The sequence below is a fragment of the Marmota monax genome, unplaced genomic scaffold (assembly GCF_021218885.2).
Source record: "Marmota monax isolate L192 unplaced genomic scaffold, Marmota_monax_Labrador192_F-V1.1 WCK01_AAM20220418_F8-fsc00001, whole genome shotgun sequence".
Lineage (NCBI taxonomy): Eukaryota > Metazoa > Chordata > Mammalia > Rodentia > Sciuridae > Marmota > Marmota monax.
Genome location: NW_026693777.1, coordinates 33,556,475 through 33,577,497, shown reverse-complemented (window position 1 = coordinate 33,577,497; position 21,023 = coordinate 33,556,475). Strand labels below are relative to the sequence as shown.

The 21,023-nt window shown below is 39.6% G+C and overlaps 1 protein-coding gene across 1 annotated transcript; it reads right to left on the bottom strand.

Annotated features, from left to right (window-relative positions):
- Positions 1–15,057: 15,057 nt before the first annotated feature.
- On the bottom strand, positions 15,058–18,724 carry LOC124104772 (olfactory receptor 11H4-like). Its single transcript, XM_046461866.1, has 2 exons — positions 18,557–18,724; positions 15,058–16,017 (listed from the first exon to the last, which is right to left on the bottom strand). The coding sequence occupies exons 1-2, from the start codon at positions 18,722–18,724 to the stop codon at positions 15,058–15,060; spliced, it is 1,128 nt and encodes a 375-aa protein (XP_046317822.1).
- Positions 18,725–21,023: the final 2,299 nt, after the last annotated feature.

The window sequence follows — 21,023 nt, the reverse complement described above, 5'->3', positions numbered from 1 at the left end:
GTTTGATATATAAATTTTAGGGTGACACATTGAGTCCACAGCATACATGTCTTCTTTATAATGTTTATTCATCTACCAAAAATGATTTTACTTTGCCTATTTTAAAAATTCAGGAAACAAAATCACATTTATCCTTTCAAAAATCTTATTTTTACTTTATGTAAAATATTAACTCTTTGAATTCATTTTAGTTTAATTATCTTTTGCTTCAGGTATTTTGAAGCTTTGTTGTTAGGCATATATTAAATTTATAATTATTATGACTTCCCAGAGAATTGATCCCTTTTGAATCATGCTGTATCCTTCTTTATTCCCGGTAACATTCCTCATTCTGAAGTTTACTTTGTCTGATATTATTAAGACAAATAATTCCATATTCTCCTGATTAATGTTTGCATGGTATATGTATTTCTACTATTTTACTTTTAGTTTCTCTATTATTTTATATGAATTATATATAGGTAGACAATAAATACATAGCTGGGTTCTGTTTTTCTCCCCAACTTTAAAGTCTCAGTCTTATATTCATTTGTTTACATAATTTACATTTAAATGTAAATGTACACTTCTGTTTGTCATTTTTATTTTATCTTGGAGCACTCCAACTGCTCTGAATTTATGGTCTGTCAGGGTTTTTAGTCCTCATTCCTTCCCGACTTGCAGGAGAGATAGGAAGAACACGCCCTGGCCAGGACAAGCCAAGAAAGGAGAGGGCCGACTGACTGCCCGCACCCAGCCCTCCCTCACCAGAGGACAATCAGATGCATCAGGGAGACCAGTCAAGGTTGGAGCTCATTTATTGAGGAAGCACACACAGCTAATTTAAGGCACAGGAGCCAATCAGGATAAAAGTCAGCAGGGAGAGGAGAGTTCACGTATACACCCATTAAGGGGAGACTCGAGCTGTCCATGAGGGCGGAATGATTCTGAGTCTATCCTAGACGTGGTCCAATTTTTCGTTACAACCCATGGTAACGCCTTCTGGCTAATCGCCAGGAGCCATCTTAGCCATGTGCAGCCCCAAGACCAGGAAGTGAGCATCAGTCTGCAAGTTAGGTTTCCTTTTCTCCATCATAGGTTTCTATTTCTCTGATGTGACATGTCCTACATCTTCCCCTTTTTGTTTTATTGGCAGATGTCTGCCTTACTCGAGAGTGTGCCTGTCTTAGGTTGTCCCTCTCTGGGGTTCTTACCCGTCATTGACTACCACTCTGGCTCTTCAGGCAGTTCACCTGAAGGGTCAGCAGACCCAATGGGAAACCTCAAGGAAGGGAGGTGACTTAGGCCTATGAAGAAAAACCCTCTTGCTTCTGACTTACACCTGCACATCCCAGTAGGGGCCATGGCCAACCTCATAGGGTTCCCAGTCAGTATCTTGTAAGACAGCATATTGCTGCTGGACTACCATCAATTGAACAGCTTTGGCTTGATCCTTGAGAAACTGGAGGAGCCTGTTGATTACACAAGGTCCAAATGTAAATACAAGGTAGCAGAATACAACAGTTACTAATAGGGCATTATGTAAAAATGTGGATGTGTAACCGATGTGATTCTGCAATCTGTATTTGGGGTAAAATTGGGAGTTCATAACCAACTTGAATCTAATGTATGAAATATGATATGTCAAGAGCTTTATAATGTTTTGAACAACCAATAAAAAAAATAAAAAAAAAAAAGAATTATAGTAACCAAGGGGCCTACAAAGGGGTGAAGGTAAGGGAGCCACCCGTTTAGCCCAGTCCATAGAAAGCTTGATTGCAGCTCATTCCGACGATTTTTAAGGTCCTCCTGTAACCTTTTAATCTTATCTTGAACAACACCAGAGCAATTGGCATAGAAGCAGCACTCCTCTTGTAGGAACAGGCAATCCTCCCTCTCTGGCGGTTTTGGAGGACTACTGCAGCCAAGGAATCGAGTTGAGATTGCAGGTCCAAGATAGCTGGCAACATGGTACATATCATCTATCATCTGCTGAGAAAGCTTATTGTACATCTGTAAAGAAGTACCAAGGCCAGCAAGTCCAGTTCCCATCCCTGTGGCCATCCCCAGACCCAACAGCAAGGAACAGCATGAATGGCTCTTCGGGGCCTGGAAAGGGAATAATCAACAGCAAGTATGGGCAGGGACTGGTTATTAGGGAGGACCCCAATGTCAGGGAGGAGGAGGACCACAATGCAGATCCCACTCCAATTACCTCGCCACTGGAAGAGGCGAGGGCGGTAGTAAGGGCCTCAGCAAGCAAAGCCGTTTGGGCCTGCAAGGCTGCGACCAACGACTGTGATGGTGGGCCTGAGTATGGACATCCTTAATGGCCATTATCCACCTCCCCATAGATCTGTCCTTCATCCCCGCACAGGCTAGTTTGTGGTCTGTGGTCATCCCCTCCCAGATCAGTTTGACAAACTGGTCCCAAAGGGGCCCTGGGGGGAATTTCCTTTGGAGGGTCTTTTCCACCCTCTTGATGAAAGTAGCAAGATTCTTGGTAGCCGTCTGAGTAATTCCTGCTACGGGGGGCTCTGAGGGGCCTTCCTCCAACTTTTTCCATGCTGCTAGTCCTAGAGCTTGTACCTGCTCCTGGTAGGGGGCAGGGATAGCAGCCTGCTGAAGGCCTGTGGAAAATTGATCACTGGACCCCAACAGCATCCCATAAATTACAGGAACCAGGGGATTAACAGCCTGATTCCTCTCAGCCTGAGCATGGAATTCCTCATTTAAAAAAGCACACCATTTCAGGTACAGGGGACCAGGAAGCACAGCCTTGGTTCTATTGCCCCCAGGGTTAGCACTTACCGGGAAAGCCATACACGATGGGGATAAGTCATCAATGGTCTTACAAGATGGTGGCTTAACCGTTTTTTCCGGGTTTGCACAAGATGGCAGAGAATTTCTGCAGGGGAAGGATGACAATATGGCAGAGGCTGCTCCCCATCCCGACTGTCTACCATGTGTTCCGGGACAGGAGCACTTGTTGTGTGCCGCAGTCTGGCTGGGCACAAATCAGGAGCCACTGAAGCAGGAACAAACTTTATTTTTAAACTGCAGGAAAACACTTCACACAGCTCCCGGAGAATCCTCCCGAGCGCGCCAGGAGGCTTGTCCAGGAACCCCCAGCCGGAAATATCTCTCCCGGAAATCCCTCCTCCTGCACTTCCCCAACCAATGGGAACTCTCGGGGAATCCCCGGAAATCCCCACGAGAACTCCAAAATAGTGCGAGAACTCAAAAGTTGCGGCAGAGGCGGATAGTAATGCCTCGCCTGTCAATCAATACTGTTGGCAAAATGCCAGGGGCCATACAGACTCGGCAGTGGCTCTCAGCATCTCCCCCTTTTTGTTTAATTAAACAAGCAATGTGGCTTAGGGACCGTGCCTGTTAGGCAGTCCAATTCAATATATGGTGCTTACCCGTCATTGGATGAACTGACCTCTAGGCGTCAGCCTCCTGTCTTAGGTTGGTACCACTGCAATTGGATCATACCCGTCACTGACTACCGGTCCAGCATACAGCCATACTTGTGGATAGGCCTTTGCACCAGTGGGGGGGTGAGGTTCTTTGTCTCACCTCTGTTGGCCCCCAAATTTTAGACCATCACTAGTAGAAGGGAGGAGGATGCAAAATGCCATGACACTAAGCCAATTGAGGGCTCCTTTGAAAAATTGTACCACCGGTGACACCATCAGCAAAAATACTCCAGCACTACCACAATTCACTGTACCAACAGATAGTTCACAATGCATACAAGTGACACATAGTCCAGGCAAGGTCTGCAAGCAATTCAAAGCAGAGGAATCTGTCAATATGTCCATTTCCTCCCAAAGTAAATCAACTCCTTAATTGAGCATTACTTGTTGAGTTATTATTCATTGATGCATCAGTTTTTACAGTTTGTTGTGATAACTATCGAAGAAGCTGTAGTTTGGTTTTATCATTGTCTTCACCGGCACTGGGATGAAGATAGGAATTCTGGCAATGATGCTAAGAAAAAAATTATGTAACATTCCAACAGGCACTAAGAAAACAATTTTTTGAACAATTTACATTATCCTGAACAGAATTATTAAATATAATGAGAAGGAAAGGTGAAAGTAAACAAACAGATCTGTTAACCTCCTTATTTGTTCACATATTAAAACAATTTTCAACAGCTGTTTACCCAATCTAAATTAAACCATTAAAATCACGTGAATAAAAAAATTCGGATCCATTTATTCATGAGCGCTCCTCATATATGATATATGGACATACGCACATACAGACATACAACACAAAACAGAAGTGTGCACACATAACATACAACACATAAGACAATAGTAAAGGCCTTGTAGCTTTACCTAGGTGAAATCTCCATTGCAATGCTTAAAAACTCCACAGTCAAAAAATAAAACTGATCAGAAAAACATTAACCTAGGTCTGTATGAGCTCAAAAATAAAATAGAACTTTATGATGTGGGAAAAGGCAAATAATAAAATAAATATTGAAAAAAGCATCCTGGTTAATCACTGTCGCAGATGTAAGAATAGCCAAACTGGAGTTCTGGATATCAGCTGTTATGGATTTGAGTCAAATCATCTTCCTTTTGGCCTGTAGAAATTGTTTTAGTTAATCTCTCTGGAATCCAAATCGTCTGCTGTTCTCCCTGTGGAAAAACACAAACAGAACCCCGACTCCAGACAATCACTGGGTCAGGACCTTTCCATTGTCCTGTTAGAATATCCTTCCAAAGTACCTTAGGCTTATGAACATTTTTTGGACACATATGCCTTTCCGCAGCACTAAGCCCTGAGGAATCCAAATTTAAAAAGTTTAGAGTAAAAAGGGTTATTTTAAGTTTATCTTTGGGTGACATATACCCCTTTCCAATTCCCTCTTTTTGCTTTAGTAAGTACATTTTAATAGTTTGATGAGCTCTTTCAATTATGCCTTGTCCCTGTGGATTGTATGGAATTCCTGTTATATGAGTAATGCCAAATGATGAGCAAAATTGTTTAAAAGAGGTAGAAGTATAACCAGGATCATTATCTGTTTTTAACTGTTTTGGAACGCCCACAGTGGCAAAATTTTGTAAGCAATGAGCTATAACATCTTTAGTTTTTTCTCCGGAATGAAGGGATCCCATCAAAAATCCGGAAGAAGTATCAACTGTAACATGCAAATATTTTAATTTTCCAAATTCTGGCAAGTGTGTGACGTCCATCTGCCAAATATGGTTAGGTATGAGTCCTCTAGGATTGACTCCAAGATTAACTTGTGGTAAAAAGGTCACACAATTTTGACATTGTTTTATTATTTGTCTAGCTTGTTCCTTAGTTATTTTAAAATGCTTTTGTAAAGTATTAGCATTGACATGGAACCTTTTATGAAAATGTGTAGCTTCTTCTAGTGTAGAGAAAATATGTATGTCATGTGTAGTTTTATCTGCTAAATCGTTGCCCAAACTAAGGGCTCCAGGCAATCCTGTATGTGCTCCGATATGTCCTATAAAGAATGGATCTTTTCTGTCCCAGATTAGACTTTGTATAGCAGAAAACAAAGAGAAAACAGTAGAGGAAGGGGAAATCCTGCCAGCATCTTCAAGGGATACTATAGCATTAACTACATACTGACTATCAGAAAATAAATTAAATACAGAATCTATAAACATCACAAAAGCTTGTAAAACTGCATTAAGCTCTACCTTTTGAGCTGATTGTTTGGGTACTAAAAATGTAAAAGTTTGATCAGGGGTAACTACTGCTGCTGTACCATTATTTGACCCATCAGTGAATACATTTGGAGCATTCATGATAGGGGTTTTTCTTGTCATTTTTGGAAAAACTACAGGATGCAAAGACCAAAAAGACAACAAAGGATTAGATGGTAAGTGATTATCAAATGAAACATTAGTTTTACACATGATTATTGCCCAAGTATTTAACTCATTAGCTAACTCATCAATTTGATCCATAGTATATGGAGTAATAATTTTATTGGGAGAAATTCCAAACACTCCCTTTGCTGCTTTTATTCCTTTGAGTATTAATTGTCCTACAGCCTCAGGATACCTAGTAAGAATAGTGTTAGGAGAATAAGATAAATGTATCCACAATAATGGATCTTCTTGCCAAAATACTCCTGTAGGAATATTTTTTGTTGGTAGTACAATAAATAATAAAGGCAAACTTATATCAATTCTATCCAAATGCATATTTTCCATGTATGTTTCAATAATTTTTAATGCCTTTCTTGCTTCAGGCGTTAACATGTGGGGTGAATTTGGATCTGATGGACCTTTTAGGATATCAAATAAAGGTCCCAACTCTCCTGTTGGTATGCCTAGATAAGGCCTTATCCAATTTATGTCTCCTAATAACTTTTGAAAGTCGTTAAGTGATTTGAGTTGATCTACTCGTATTTGAATTTTTGGTGGACGGACCATGGTTGAGGATAATAGAACTCCTAAATAATTAATTGGAAAATTTAATTGTACTTTATCTATTTCTATCTCTAGATTATAATTTTTTAATAAAATTTGTAAGTGTGGCATAACATTCTAGCAATGTTTTTTTATCTTTGTGTGCTAACAATACATCATCCATATAGTGAAATATTTGTAGTTTAGGATTTTGATTTCTAAGTGGCTGGATTGCTTTGTGAACATAAATTTGACACATAGTTGGGCTGTTAGCCATCCCTTGAGGGAGTACTTTCCATTCATATCTCTGATCAGGACCTTCATGATTCAGTGCAGGGATAGTAAATGCAAAATGTGGACTATCCTCAGGATGAATTGGAATTGAAAAAAAACAATCTTTAATATCTATAGCTAAAACGTACCAGGTTTTTGGCAAAGCAGACAATTGAGGAATCCCCTATTGAGCAGGTCCCATAATAACCATCTCATTATTAATGGCTCTTAAATCTTGCAATAATCTCCATTTACCAGACTTCTTTTTAATGACAAAAATGGGAGTATTGTAAGGAGATATGGAAGGTTGTATATGTCCCTCTGCTAATTGTTGTTTGACCAGGTCATGGGCTGCTTGTATCTTTTCTTTAGTCAGGGGCCACTGAGGAACCCATACTGGTCTATCTGATTTCCAAGTAATTTTTATTGCCTCAGTGACCCCTTCTGAAAACCCAGTCCATGTCTATTTATTCCCTGATCTATTTGAATTGGTGCTGCTATGCCTTGTTCTCCTAATCCTTTTTCTTTCCTGAAACCTTGTCTAGCCCTAATAGTGGGCGCATTTGGATTGATGTTATTTGTTAATGTCAAACCTAATTGATCTAGGACATCTCGTCCCCATAAATTTATAGGAAGATGATCCAATACATATGGCTGTATAGTTCCTTCACATCCTTCAGGATCCTTCCAATCTAATACCATTGCACTTCTATGGGGATTAGTTGCCACTCCTAGGCCTCGAAGCGTTTGAGTGGCTTGTTGTAATGGCCAATGTTTTGGCCATTCTTGATGAGATATGATGCTAAGGTCTGCATCTGTATCCAGTAGCCCATTAAATTCATGTCCTTGAATATTTAGTTTTAGCATGGGGCGAGAATCTAAATTTAAAGACAGCATAGCCCAATCTACACCTGTGGAGCCTAATCCCCTGGAACCTCTTTCTATAGTACTACTGGAAAATTTATCATGTAGGCTGGGTATTATTAATAACTGTGCTATTCTATCTCCTGGTGAAATTACTGATATACCCTTTGGAGAACTGGCTATAATTTTTATTTCACCTTCATAATCGGGATCAATTACCCCGGGACTTATCATAAGTCCTTTTAGCGTAGAAGAACTGCGTCCTAACAATAAGCCTACTGTTCCTTGGGGAAGAGGTCCTTTTACTCCTGTGGGAATGATTTGAACTCCCATCTCTGGAGTTAGTACTGCTCTGGCGGAGGCGCAGATGTCCAACCCTGCGCTCCCTCTGGTTCGTCTGATGAGAGATCTGATGGATAATGTGTCCTGGGCACTACCCTGATGGTGTTGCTGGGTTCCTCCATGGTGTTTCTGGGTTCCTCCAGTGCCCCGTACATTTGTGGTCATGGGCCCCGGAGCATTGGGCCCCCCGTCCGTTTTTTGGCAATGGAGCTCGATGCCTTTCTCCACGATATCGTGGGTAAACACTTGGTCCTTGTCTGTTTTTTGATAATGGAATACCCTCTATGGTGGTTTGAGAACGGCATTCATTAGCCCAATGTTTCCCTCTATGGCATCGTGGGCAAATACCCGGTATTCTATTCGTTTGATATCTAGCTTTGTTAAACCCTTCTCCTATGGGGCAACTCCTTTTAAAATGTCCTGTTTGATCACAATTATAGCATGTTTTTGGCTTGGCATCTAAAGCCTGTTGTACTGCTGCTAAGACTTGCCCTTTTTCATTAATGTCTCTACATAATTTAATATATGTGTTTAAATCTTCATGTATCCATGGTCTAATGACCTCTCTGCAACAACGATTTGCTTGGTCATAAGCCAGTTGTTTTATAAATGGCATTGCCTGTTCTGTATCCCCAAAAATTCTAGAAGCTGCTTGAATAAGCCTATCTACAAATTCAGCGTAAGGTTCATTAGTTCCTTGTATTACCTTAGATAATTGACCTTGTAAACCTCCATGCCCCTGTAAAGTTTTCCATGCCCTAACCGCATCTACAGCAATTTGTGCGTATACTCCAGGATCATATTCAATTTGTTGCCGTTGACCCTCATAAGGTCCTTTTCCTAACAACATATCTAGATTTCTTTGAGGGTAACCAGCTGCTGCATTTCGCCTAGCTGTCTCCATGCAAAATTCCTCATTGGCAACCTTCCATAACAAATATTGTCCTCCATTTAGCACAGATTTACACATACTAGCCCAATCTGCTGGCGTCATGTCCAAGTTGGTAATGGATTCGACCATGCTTACAGTGAACGGTGCTTGAGGACCATAGGTTGTTACAGCCTCCTTTAGCTGCTTCACTGTTTTGAAATCTAAAGCACGGTGAATTTGCTGCCCTCCTGCCTGCTCAAGTACAGGGCATGCTAATCTTTGAGGTCCTGTATCAGGATCCCATCTATCAACTACGGGGTTTGAGGGCCACTCAGCTATCTCCATAGGGGGTGCTGTTGGTTGAATTACGCTCTCTGGTGATAGAACGGTGTTAGTAGCAGCCTCCTGTTGTAGCTTTTTCCCTAATAGCTGTTTCTCCTCTAAGCTTTCTTCCTTTAAATTTTCTTCCTCTGTCTGACTAGCTTGAGAGACCTTCTCTTTTGCTTGATCTAAAATGTCTTTCTCCATGGTCTGAACCTCTAACAATTTACTTAACACTCTTTCAGTTTGTTTTTTACTAATTTCTAATCTGTTATAAAGATAACACAACCCAATAAGATAACACAAAACAAAACCAAAACAGAATGAAACAAAAACGGAACAAAAAATCGTTGTATCAATTTTCCTATTTTCTTGACATGTGCATTTGTGGTCTATTTCTATCTCTTCCTCAGGGGCGAACAACTTCAAACCTTGAGCCAACCATTTTTCCCAATCTGCCTGAGAAAATTCTAGGGATAGGCAGCTTGAAACAAACACAAAACAAATCAAAACAAGAACACATTGTTTTTTAAAATGGTCACCCATTCTCTCGCCTTCTCTTAGGGGCAAGCAATTTCACTTACCCGAAGCTTCAGACGTTCCCCGTACGGGCCGCCAAATGCCGCAGTCTGGCTGGGCACAAATCACGAGCCACTGAAGCAGGAACAAACTTTATTTTTAAACTGCAGGAAAACACTTCACACAGCTCCCGGGGAATCCTCCCGAATGCCATGAGGCTTGTCCAGGAACCCCCAGCCGGAAAATATCTCTCCCGGAAATCCCTCCTCCTGCACTTCCCCAACCAATGGGAACTCTCGGGGAATCCCCGGAAATCCCCACAAGAACTCCAAAATAGTGCGAGAACTCAAAAGTTGCGGCAGAGGCGGATAGTAATGCCTCGCCTGTCAATCAATACTGTTGGCAAAATGCCAGGGGCCATACAGACTCGGCCATGGCTCTCAGCAGTTGTGGAACTCAGAGGAACAGGCCGAGGATCAAAAAGGTCTAGGAGGCCATTGTCAGAGTGAGGCTTTAAGCCTTTCTCCTCCTGGGCATCAGGAGGACTGACTCACCATGACCCAAGTCACTCCTCAACAAGGGTTTCCCAAGCCGGGTCACCCTTTGAGGTAGTGGTAGGAGGAGTAGGTGTATTAAAAGGGTTTTTGCCTCCCTTAGATGTTCCTTCTGAGGGGCCAGGGGAGAAACAGGCTTTGAGGGCAGATAGGGTCAGGTAGACCCCCAGAGGGGGGTCCTTTCTCAGGTTAATCTCCCTCTTCCTCACCAATTGTTCTGTGCCGTCCCAGGTGTCCCAATCAAAAAGATTGGCAGCCACCAACCAGGGCGCAACGCGTGTCAAGGTTTCCCAGACCTTTTCGGCCTGGGCATCTGAGATCTCTAAACCTCAGCTTTTGAGCATGAATCTCAGTGCTTTAAGAGATGGAGCATCATGCTTAGTGTGAGATTGCCCCATTTCTTCAGGGGACCCTTACTTCGGAACTCGCTTGGCTTGGCTTGGCTTGCCGATACTTTCAAGTTTGGTGAACTGACTTCTTCCTGTCCCTGTTTGGGCGCCAGATGTCAGGGGTTTTAGACTTTGTTCCCACACGACCTGCAGGAGAGATAGGGAGAACATGCCCCATCCAGGACAAGCCAAGAAAGGAGAGGGCCAACTGACTGCCCGCACCGAGCCCTCCCTTGCTGGAGGACAATCAGACGCGTCAGGGAGACCAGTCAAAGCTGGAGCTCATTTATTGAGGAAGCACACACAACTAATATAAGGCACAGGAGCCAATCAGGATAAAGGTCAGCAGGGTGAGGAGAGTTCACGTATACACCCATTAAGGGGACACGGGCGAGCTGTCCATGAGGGCGGAAGGATTCTGAGTCTATTCTAGAGGTGGTCCAGTTTTTCCTCACAACCCATGGTAATGCTTTCTGGCTGATGGCCAGGTGCCATCTTAGCCATGTGCAGCCCCAAGACCAGGAAGTGAGCATCAGTCTGCAAGTTAGGTTTTCTTTTCTCCATCATAGGTTTCTATTTCTCTGATGTGACGTGCCCTACAATGGTCTGATAATATTATTATGGATTTAACTTCATTTTTAATGATTTTGTATGGGTTGCTTTCCTAGATTCTATGTCTGCAGAACTTTGAGTTATCTTTCAATGTCCAACTCAAATGCTGTTTCCTTTGTGTTACTTTCTATATCTCACTCTTCCATGCAGAATTGGATATGTCTGCTTCTACAACATTGTGTACACAATTCTCCTGTAGCATTCAAGTTAAAGGTTAACATTTTAGGAAGGCACTTTAAGATGGCAGAAAATCTATGCCTCCATAAAAGCAGAAGAAACTTGGCACAAATTGTTAAGATAAATCTTTTCAGAATTCTGGAAATTAGCCAAAGGATTGCAAAAATTCCAGGAGCATTTATTCAATAAAATAATTGAAATTTCACAGAAAGATATTTTTTTCTGGAATTTTTAACTAGTACTATTCCCTTCTCCTTCTCTCTGGCTCCACATTACCTTTGAAAACCAAGTAGCCTCAACTAATGTCTTTGTAAAGCAGGTGACTAGAAGCCACTGGAGGGGATTCAGGGTTTCGAGTTCCTTAAAAAGCCCATACTCGGAGAAATGTCACTATCTGGCCACCTTTAACATCCTGGCAAAGTCAATATGCAGAACTTGTCACTATTTGTTAGTGGTGATGGTGGTACAACATGTGGTTAAATGACAATAACAAAAAACAAACAGTGAATCGTTCACTTTGAAATGGTAAACATCATGGTATATAAATTATATTCCAGTCAAGCTGTTATAAAACAGAACAAAAATGTTTAAGGAATTTTATTTCTATCAGAGGGTTGTGACCTCTCCAAGGGCAGGAAGGGAATTTTGATAATCTGGGTCATTCCAAAGGCAAGTACAATGCCAGAAAAAAATTTTATAGGATAGTTTGTTTTGCTTATTTATCATTGTTATTTTTGGGGATGAGACCTTGCTAAGTGGCTTAGGCTGACCTCAAACTTGCAATCCTCCCACCCCGACTTCCTAATAGATGAGTTTACAGGTGTACACCACTGAACCCGGCTTCATAGAAATATTCTAAATGAATGATTGCATAGGTTTCTCATATGCTTCCTCCTTTATTTATTTTATTTACATGTATTAATTGTACATACTAATGGGATTCAGTGTGTTATTTGTACACACGCATATAACATGTACTTGATCAAATCTTGTCTCCCTTTATTCACCATTCCCCTCTATTTCTAGTAATACCTGTTCTAAATTCAGATTGATTTTTTTTAAAAAAAATCTTCCATGTATTAGAGAAAATATGCAGCACTTGCATTTCTGTTTGCCTTATTTAACTTAATACAATGTAGTCCAGTTCTACTTATTTTTTCTTCAAACAACAGGATTTTATTCTGCTTTATGGCTGAATAATATTCTGACATATATATCATATTTCTTTTTTTTTCCTTTTGTGGTACTGGGGATTGAATCCAGGGGTGCTCTACCACGGAGTAAAATCTCCAACACTTTTTATTTTTTATTTTGAGACAGGGTCTCACATAGTTGACCAGGATGTCCTCAAACTTGTGACCCTCTTACCTCAGCCTCCTGAGTCACTGGGATTACAAGTTTGCTCTGTACCACATTTCTACATTCATCCCTTGATGGGCATATAGGTTGATGCCACATCTTAGCTATTGTGTACAGAGCATGAAGATATCTCTTTATTATGCTGATTTCATTTCCTTTGAATATACACCCAGAAGTGTAAAATTGGATCATATATTAGGTCTATTTTCAATTTTTTGAGGAACCTCCAGACTATTCTCCATAAGGAGATGTAATGATTTACATCCCCATCAACAGTGTATGAGAATTCCTTTTTCCACATCCTTGTCAGTATTTGTTATTGTTCGTTGAATAACAACCATTTAAACTAGGATGAGATGATATTGTAGTTTTACTTTGCATTTCCCTGATAGCTAATGATATTGAGTATCGTTTTCATATATATTTTTTTGCCATTTGATTTCTTTTTTTGAGAAGTGTCTACTCAGATCATTTGCCCATTTTTAAATTGAATTATATTTTTGTTGTTGTTGCCTTTTTGAATTCTTTATATATTCTGGGTATTAATCTTTTGTCAGATTAACAGTTGGAAAATATTGTCTCCCAATCGTTAGCTTGTCTTTCCACTCTGTTGACTGTTTCTTTTGTTGTGTAAAACTTTTTATTTTGATATGTGTCATTGTTTGTTTGCTTTTGCTTTTATTTCCGGTGCTTTGGGGTCCTATCAAAATAAATAATTGCCTGTACCAGTGCTCTGAAGCATTTCCCCTTTGTTATTGTCTAGTAACTTCATAGTTTCAGGTTTTGCATTTAAGTCTTTGATCCACTTAGACTTAATTTTTGTATAGGGTGAGAGGGTCAAATTTCAGTCTTCTGCCTACGGGTATTTAGTTTTCCCAGCACCATTTATTGAAGAGGCTGTCCTTTTCCAATATGCTTTTTGACACCTTTAGTGAGAATCATTTGGTTATATATGTATGAGATTTCTATTCTGTTCCATTGATCTATGTGTCTGTTTTTGTGCCACTACCATGCTGTTTGGTTGCTATGGCTCTGTAGTTTGTCTTGAAATCAAATCTTGTGATGCCCTCAGCTTTGTTCTTTTTCATTATATGCTTACTTCTTTTAACCATTTATAGTATCTCAAATGCAAGCATGTAAAAAACACTTAAAAAAGACATCTGTTTTGTGGGAGGCAAAGCAATGGCTACTATAGTTGGATTATAATATGTCTTATTATAATTTAATATTTATTCATATGGATTGATTTGCACCAGGGCAGCTATTGAAAAGAAAAGGAATGTGTACAATTTTGTTGCATTTTATTGTACTGTTTAGAATCTCCTAAATTCTAATGCAATAGTTCCTAACCCTCTCTTTATGTTTCTAACTTCTAGGCTAACTTTTCAAAATACATATTTCTAGGCCCCACTCTCAATTCTGAGTCACTAGGTTGAAAATCCCTGTTCAGATGAATGTAGACATCAATAGAAAGCCCTACATGTGATGGTGATCACTGCAACCCTTTTAGAATCTCTGGGGTAGATCAGTGCTTTTCCAACTTTAATGTGCATATCAATCTACTGAGGATGTTATAAAAATGGAGATTCTGATTCAATAGGCCTGGATGGTTTCTGAGATCTCACCTTCTAAAAAGTTTCCTAGTGAGCCCGCCTGAAAATCCAAAGACCATGCTTACAATAGTAAGGTTGTATAATATAATTTAAAACATGCTGGAGTGGAAAAATTGCTAGTAAAAAGAAAATGAAAGAAAGCAACTTACATTATTAGGCAAAGGTATTGATGAAGGGAGGGAAGGAAGTAATTTCCTAGACATTAACTTTTATCTGGTGAAACTTTTAATTGATTTATCATTTCATGGTTTGTTAAGTTTAAGTTGACCTCACATGTTTTCTAGGAAAAGGTTTTATTTTTTTTTCCTTTCCATTTCATCTGTAGGACATATAAAATACAGATTATAATTGAGTTTGTATAGTTTCTGCAGCTTTTGTCCTGACCATTAAGAATGATAGAATACAGTTAGGAAATATGAACAAATGTATTTGTTTTGTTTAGGTTGACATTATTGACATCTATGTACTGGGTTGAGTTCTGAAATTACAGAAATTGATAAAGGATAGTTCCTGCTTTCAAGGGAATTTCAATTTAAAAAAAATAGGGAGGCATTTGGAAATAAATTTGTGAACATCCAATTATAATGAAAGGAAGAATGAAAGACGTGTTAAATAGAAGCAGGGAGCATTCCATGGAAGAGGCAGAGAATTCCATCTGGGGATGTGGCCCTTCACATCCACTTTCACATCTACCTGCCAGCTTCTCAGCTCATCACTCACAGTGAGCTCACAGTCTGAACTCATTTAAGAATAACTCACTAACACCACAGATCAATTTGGGGAACCTCCTAGAACTTTCTTCAAGGCATCTTTCATTTCTTTATTCCGAAGGCTATAGATCATGGGGTTGAAAAAAGGGGTCAAAACTGAGTAGAACAAAGTTGTGAACTTCTGCATACCCTCTGCTTGTCCTGACCCTGGACTCACGTATGTCATCATGACTGATCCATAGAATAGAAACACGACAGCCAAGTGTGAGGAGCAGGTGGAGAAGGCCTTCTTCCGGCCGGCAGCAGAGGGCACCTGTATCACAGCCCTCAACACCAGTGTGTAGGAGCCAATTATGTAGAAAAAGGTAGCAAAAATGAGGAGGGAGCTCATGGTTCCACATATGAGAACTGTCCCTGGGATAGGGACACAGGCTGAAGCCAGGGTCAGCAGGGGACCCAGGTCACACAGAAAGTCATCAATCACATTTGGGCCACAAAATGGCAGCTGGGTGATGAGTATCACTGGGATCAGAAACCAGAGGAAACCATAGACCCAGCAAAAGATGACCAGGCCATTACAGAACTTAGTAGTCATGATAGTGGGGTAGTGCAGGGGGCGGCAGATGGCCAGGAACCGGTCATAGGCCATGATGGAGAGAAATAAGCACTCAGTTGTGCCCAGTGAGAAGAAGAAGTACAACTGGAGGAGGCACCGGGTGAAGGAGATGGCTTTGGTCCTGGAGAGGAAGTTGGCCAGCATGTTGGGCACGTCAGAGTTGACATAGCATATCTCCAGGAAGGAGAAGTTGGCCAGCAGAATGTACATGGGGGTGTGGAGACGGTGGTCCCAGCGCACTGCACATACGATGGCCATATTTCCGAGCAGAGTCAGGATGTAAGTCATAAAGAATATGGAGAAAAGGAAGATCTGTATTTCCCAGCGGCAAGGGAAACCCAAGAGGATGAAGTCGCTCACCATGTAGGAGAAATTTCTGGCCTCTGAGCTCAATTTCTTTCCATCCTATGAGGATTACAGCACAAATCACACATCCAGGGGAGTTATGCCTCTGAGTCCTCCCCTCAGGGGAGTAAGCACACTTTTCTGGTCATGGGGCAGAGGGTCTAGACCAGTGGTTTCTCTTTGTTTTTTGATTGGACACCCCAATAATAGGCTTGTTGAGATTTGTTGAGTGTCCTCTTCTAAATTTTTATATTCACTTATAAATTGTATATAAACCACTGTCTATCAATATGATAAATCTTAGTAAAACTTTTTGAAAAAGTTTTCTTGGAATTCAAAGAAAAATAGAAACTCAAATTTCTCCTTTCTGTATTCCTCAGTAAGTTGCCTGGCATACCAAGCTCTGGAGAACACTGGTCTGAATGATACAGACCAGTGTTCGGCCAAAGCTAAACTGAGTTGTCTACTTTCACATAAATAATTCATTTTTAAAAATTAGAATTGATAGATTCATGGAACAAAACAATTGTATTGTCTAAGCAACACAGAGAAGAGGACATGAGGGTTAAAAAATTAGATATGAAAATAACCACATAGGGATAGAATGACTTTAAGCAAGTTACACCTTAGCTACATTAAGTGACCATGTCTGGGCCCTGATCAGTATCTATTCTCTATCTGTAGGTTGTAGTAGTACATTGGCTACTGACTTTAGTGTTATAAGAATCCTTGGGGAAGCCTTTGAAAGGTACAGCTCCAGCCTGGTTTGAGATCCACCAGTGTGGCAGAGCATGAACTTTAGAGATATTGGAGACCTGAGCTCGAATTCTGATTCTGATGCTTTGTAAATGGTACTTCCTGGTGAAAGCACTTACTGTCTGAAACTACATTACTAACTCTGTAAAATGTGAATAATTACACATATGTAGCAAGGTTGACATGAGACTTGTATAAAGTAATATATACAAAGTAGCTTATAGATTGTAAAATGCTACAGAAACATAAAATATTCTAAACTATTCAGAAATTATTGTGCTTGGTGGATATTATTATCCTTGGTTAATCTTGTAAATAAAGCTGATTTTAAAATGCAGAAGAATTTTTTTTTGCATGTGGAATTTTGGGCACATAACAGGTTAAATGTGTGTGTGTGTGTGTGTGTGTGTTTATATATACAGGAAGAGAAGATAATCCCCTGGATCCTAAGACCACACCAAAGATTCAACCTGCTAACTATCTCTCTTAAGATTGTTTTTTTGTCTTCCAAATATACCATAGCTCCCATTTTCTTCCTACAGGTTATATTCCATACCAGGGCTACCATTGTAGTCTTAAGTGACAGGATTATTTCTTGCTGGCTACAAATGTGCTTTTTATTAAGGCCACCTAGATTCCAATCTGCCCAATTTCCCAGGTGATCCCTTTCAAGGCTGATCCTCCTCAGTTGCTCTCTCATGGGTCTTCCTGTGAAAGTGAGCATCAGATTGTCCTCAAGTGACCACAATAGACTCACACCAAAAAACACCATTTCAGAAAAGGCAGCCTTGTGGAAGTCATGTTTTGATTCAACTTTTTTTTCCTTTAGTGCTTTATTCAGGTTTAAGGAAACTTGAAAATCAATTGATCGATAGATACACACATACTTTCTGTATATTTATTTTTAATTCAGGAGAATAGAGGAAAGTTTATCTGAATTTTACCTTGATCTAGTTGAAAGTTTCATTCAGAAGAAATTTGAAATATGGATTTATAATCCCTGTTTTACTTTTCCCTTCTTCCTCATTTTGTAAGCTCAAATATTCTGTTCACGTTTCCATCTCCCCTCCAAACTGTGCTTGGTATTTTTATTTTTAGTAGAAAAATATGTAGTATGATTTTTTGAAGTGATTTTTTTTGTAGATAGTAAAAAATATTAGCAGAAATCAAGATTAGTGTTATAAAAGAAAAAAAATATGAATATAAAATCAAGGAAGAAAAAACTTGATAACATTAAATTTCACTGAAAATATCAATCCACACCCTTTATTTCCTAGCACTAAATACTGAAAGAAATTAGAAGCAATAATATTCCAAATTTTAAAGACTCGAAAAAAAATGCTCAGTCACAAATGAATTAAGAAAAGAATAGATTCCCACTAAAAGGAGGCAGGGCTCCTTCCTGTTGAAGAAAGGATTGATTTCAGGTCTGGGGTTGGGAAAGCAGAAGGTGGACTGGGGCTATGTTGTCTTTTCCTGCTTCTCAGAAAGCAAAGAGATGCTTGAGAGTGAGCATGTCAAAAGGACACAGGCAGACCCTTGAAGGGGCTTCCAATAGATAATTTTGGAAAATTTTCAGTATCAAAAGGATAATGGCTGAAATTTATGTTAAAACATCAAATGAATAAAAACCTACTACTGCCCATAATAATGAAATAAACAAAAAAGATCTGTTCACCTTTTTGTAATAACATCAGTTATGAAGGACAAAATAATTCAATAAACAAACAAAAAATCCAATAAACCCTTATGTAAATTTAACCCACAAAATATGTGATTTGAGCAGTTTTCATTTTCTGTGCTATCATGTACACAAAGGCTTGTGACCAGATGGCACACACACCAGATTTGTCCGAGCAGCTTTCTCTGGGGGCAACTTGTGGACCCAGAATGAGTCAGAGTCATGGGGGTTCCTTTTACTCATTATAATCCTAATGGCACACAGAAATCTAGGATGTGACATTTCAAGAGGAACATCCTCATACGTAGGCCTTGGGTTTTCCAGCAGCATGACTGAGCAAGCACTATCTCCTCTAATGTGATGAAAGACTCCCATAATATCAAGATGAAGGAAGCTTGACTCTCATCCTATTTCCAGTCTCAGAGTTTGTGTTGGGGAGAGGGAATATCAGTGCTTCTCCTGCTGTAATTGAAGGTTTTGGTTAGAGCTTTGCAGGTGAAAATTATAGGAAATGACAAACCGATGCTGGGAATCTTCCATCAGCCAGTGGCAAAGAGAGTGATAGCTCACAGCTGCTCTAATTTTCACGGGACTTTGCAGGAGGCAACTCTCTCTTTGGAGGCGCGACTTGAAGGAAATTAGTTTTGGACTTATGTGTATTATGTTCTTTGGTTTTCTTAATTACACTAGAGGGGAGTCATAGCAAGGATTATTACTTTCTTTCATATATGACGAGATAAAGGCTCAAGGAGGTCAAATGCCTGAAGTTTTAAACCAGTAAATGGTAAGATAAATTCCATGCCTTTTTTCCTATTTTGCCATTTTATCCCCATTTTAAAGAACTTCCTGTATATATGTTTCTAAAATGTCACCACCCCAGAGAAAAAGTTCAGGGAACTAATAAAATGTTAGTTTTGTTGGTGCTGTCCATATTCTCATAATCTGAGGGAAGGCAGGTGGGATCTTCCTCAAATCACATCACAGGTGAAATTACAGTTTTTTCCCTTTAGTTTTAATTTTCTCATGGCTTTCTTTTTTATTTTTATTTTTTTTGTAATAATATCGAAAAAGTCCCAGATACTACATAAAATCTTTGACTTCAAAAGTTCTGCTTGATTCATAATTATCAATTATGGTTATAAAATGGCATCAACAGGTCATCCAAAATGAGATCTGCTGCAATTGTTATTTCATGGCATTAATTCAATAAGAGGTGATCTCTCTTAGTACACTGAATTAAGAAGGGCATAGCAGGCATGATTGTAGCGCTATTTTACCCTTACCTGACTTTTGTGATATATATATATATCTTCTCTATACTTATCATAGCATAAGGCAGATCACCGCTCATGCATTTATGCAAAATCTTGATAATTTAAAAAGGAATATAGTTAAAAAAGAGAAGAAAATACAGGAAATTGTTCATTTGCATTTTTTAGGTTTTGTAATTCTATTTGTCAGAGTCTTTGATTTATTATTATTTTTTCCTCTCAACTAGATATTATCCTCTTTTCTCTCATTGCCTCCAGGAATTCCTATCTTCTACTTATTTTTTTGTAGCACAAAGTGCAATTGAATCAATACACTATGTCCTAGGAACCCATGTAAAGGAAAGGGACAACATCCACCACAATATCCACCTGTTTCTTTCTATATTCTGGAGGAAATAAGAAAACTGTGAAGTCTAGCCTTTCATTTCTTGGAATTATGCATTGCTTATATTCACTGGCCTCAGAGAAATCATGGATTAGAATAGAACCTTAAGAGTTGCATTTTCTTCTTGCTCTGAACTCACTGAATCTTGGAGCTTTAAGAGATGCTAGTGGTTTTCCAGCTTCTCTTTGCCAGCAGTGAGTCTTTCTCTCCTACCTTCTTGCTGGTGGTTTTCTAGCTTCTTCTGGAAGAGCAGTGTCAAAGAGCTCATTACAAAGGAAGGCAGGGCTTCAGCTTCAGTGCAGCTTTCATATTTGGAAGTTGCAGTAATCTTCCTTGCTCTCCCTTGAGTCACTTTCCAATTTTGATTTACTGCTTTGGTCTTCCACTTCAGGAAAGGGAAGTTAGCATTTAATATGTGCCCATCATATGTACACACTCTGTAGGAGTTTGAACATAAATTATCCTTCTTACCCCTCTAATAATTGCAGAAGTGATAACAGAGTCACAGGAAGACTGAGTTACCAGGCCATAAACAGTAAGGTCAGTGTGTTATAGCCTAGCCTAGTCAGTAAGCACCATACAGACTATAGGATATCAATAAGATGAGGTAGAATTATAGGATAAGTAGGATAAGTAGTGTTAAGTTATTCTAGTTATAAGTTACTTAAGAACTTAGCCTAAGTAACTCCATCTTAACAGAAACTATCTTGAAGGGGCTCTGGGATTGTGGCTCAGCGGTAGAGGGCTCGCCTAGCATGCACAGGGTTCGATCCTCAGCACCACATAAAAACAAATGAATGGAACAAAGGTATTGTGTCCAACTACAACTAAAAAAATAAATATTAAAAAAAGAAACTATCTTGATTAGAGAGGGTGGTTAACCCAATTAAGATTGTTGCAACCCCTGCCCAACCACAAATGGCAACTCTACCCCAAACAGAAAACCCCGGTGAATTGCAGACACTTATAATAT

Excerpts from the sequence above, each read along its gene's own strand:
- LOC124104772 (XM_046461866.1), bottom strand. The coding sequence starts at position 18,724 with ATGCTGCTGGAAAACCCAAGGCCTACGTATGAGGATGTTCCTCTTGAA. Across the intron at positions 16,018-18,556 it reads AAGCTGCTCGGACAAATCTG|GATGGAAAGAAATTGAGCTC; the intron begins GTGTGTGTGCCA and ends TAATCCTCATAG.